Raw genomic sequence first — 2,046 nt, forward strand, 5'->3', positions numbered from 1 at the left:
CCCTTCTCTCTACTTTCTCCAGTGTAATTATATCTTTTTTTGAGATGTGGGGACCAGAAGTGCATACAGTATTAAAGGTGTGGTCTCACCATGGAGTGATACAGAGGCATTATGAAATTCCCCTCCTAATAATTACTAACATTCTGTTTGCTTTTTTGACTGCCACAGCACACTGAGCTGATGATTTCAATGTAATATCAAGTATGACGCCCAGATCTTTTTCCTGGGTGGTAACTTCTAAGATAGAAGCTAACAATGTGTAACTATGTGTAAGTTATACAGCTGAATTTTAAATAGATTGTACTGGAGAGACATGGCTCAGTGGGAGACCTGTGAGGAGCAGGTTGCAGTAGTCTAAGGAGGAGGTGCTGAGTGAGGTGAGAAGGATTTTAGTAGTGTATTTTGAAAGGAAGGGATGGATTTTGGTGATGTCCAAGATAAAAAATGACATGTTTTTGCAGAGGATGTGTGTATAGAGGAGGAGAGAGCAGAGTCAAAGATGACCATAAGATTATGGATTGAGGGGGCTGGGAGGATGAGATTTTATCAATAGAAATAGAGAAAGATGGAAAGGGGCGAGCTTACAATCTGAATTTATGCACAGAGAGAGGAAGTAAGTTCCTGAACATCAAACAGTGAGCAGTGGAGGGTGAAAGGTGGATGGCACTTGGTGTCTCTTGGTTTAACAGGTATGTGCTTATTCCTCTGTGCTACATTGCTTTCTATGACACCATTTTATCTCTCCTGTAGATAAAATACTGGAATAATGAATGAGGAAAATGAAACTTTTGTTACAGAATTTGTCTTGGTGGGGCATTTAAGTCTTCTGAACTATCCAAAACTCTTTTTCACATTGCTGTTGATGTTCTACCTTATAAGCCAAGTGGGAAATGCCCTCATCATCTCTCTTGTCAAACTGGACTCTCGCCTGCACACCCCCATGTACTTTTTCCTCTGCAACCTGTCCCTTGTGGAGATCTTCTACACCTCGGTCACCTTTCCCACCATCCTAAGTGTTTCTTTGGCACGGGTGAAGTGGCTATCGGTTGGCAGTTGCTTGCTGCAGATTTGCTTCTTTCATTTCCTGGGTGCGGTGGAATGTCTGCTTCTGACAGTGATGGCCTACGACCGGTATGTAGCAATCTGCAGACCGTTGCACTACAGAACCATGATGAGTGGGACGGTTTGCATGTCCCTGGCTGTCACCTGTTGGCTTAGTGGCTTCTTTAATTTCCTAGCATTGATTCTCTTGACCTCCAGATTGCGCTTCTGTGGGGCCAAAACCATTGCCAACTTCTTCTGTGACATCCCGCCACTGTTCAAGTTGGCCTGCGGGGACATTAGTATCAATAAGGTCATGCTGACTGTAGGTGATATCTTGGTTGGCATCCTTCCCTGTCTGCTCATAGTGATATCATACGCATGGATCATTTCAACAATTCTTAAGATCCATTCTTCCCAAGGCAGGAAGAAGGTCTTCTCCACCTGTGCATCTCACCTCACTGTGGTTTGCATCTTTTTCTCAACTTCCCTCTTAATTTACATGAAACCGTCTTCCAGCTACTTCTCTGACTGGGAAGAACTGCTCTCTTTGGTGTACACTGTGCTGACACCCATGCTGAATCCCCTTATCTACAGCCTGAGGAACAATGAGGTCAAGGCAGCCCTGAAAAAGGTCTTCAGCAGCAAGATTTCATCTGAATGTATAAGGCGTCTGACCTGAATATTTTAAGAAAGTACTAGAAAACTCATGGATGGAGCTTATATTCTATGAAGTGTACTAACTGCTAGGGCTTTTTGAATGTACATTAAGGGGTTTGTTAATAGTATAAGCCTGTGTTCTCACAAGCAATTTTTTATTTAATTGTTTCAGTTTGCATTTTAGGGACTTCCATTTAGTAGTTCAATCAATTATGCTCACAAAGTTAGACTACTGCAATTCTCTCCTGCTAGGGCTCCCAGCGACAACTATCAAACCCCTACAGATGATCCAGAATGCCGCGGCTAGGATACTTACCAACTCAAACAAAAGAGCCCACATCACGC

The 2,046-nt window shown here is 43.0% G+C and overlaps 1 protein-coding gene across 1 annotated transcript; it reads left to right on the forward strand.

Annotated features, from left to right (window-relative positions):
* The first annotated feature begins 766 nt into the window (after nucleotides 1-766).
* LOC115098321 (olfactory receptor 6N1-like) lies at nucleotides 767-1,723 on the forward strand. The gene has a single exon (XM_029614860.1). The coding sequence runs from the start codon at nucleotides 767-769 to the stop codon at nucleotides 1,721-1,723; it is 957 nt and encodes a 318-aa protein (XP_029470720.1).
* The last annotated feature ends 323 nt before the right edge of the window (nucleotides 1,724-2,046 follow it).

This window comes from Rhinatrema bivittatum, chromosome 1 (genome assembly GCF_901001135.1).
Source record: "Rhinatrema bivittatum chromosome 1, aRhiBiv1.1, whole genome shotgun sequence".
NCBI lineage: Eukaryota > Metazoa > Chordata > Amphibia > Gymnophiona > Rhinatrematidae > Rhinatrema > Rhinatrema bivittatum.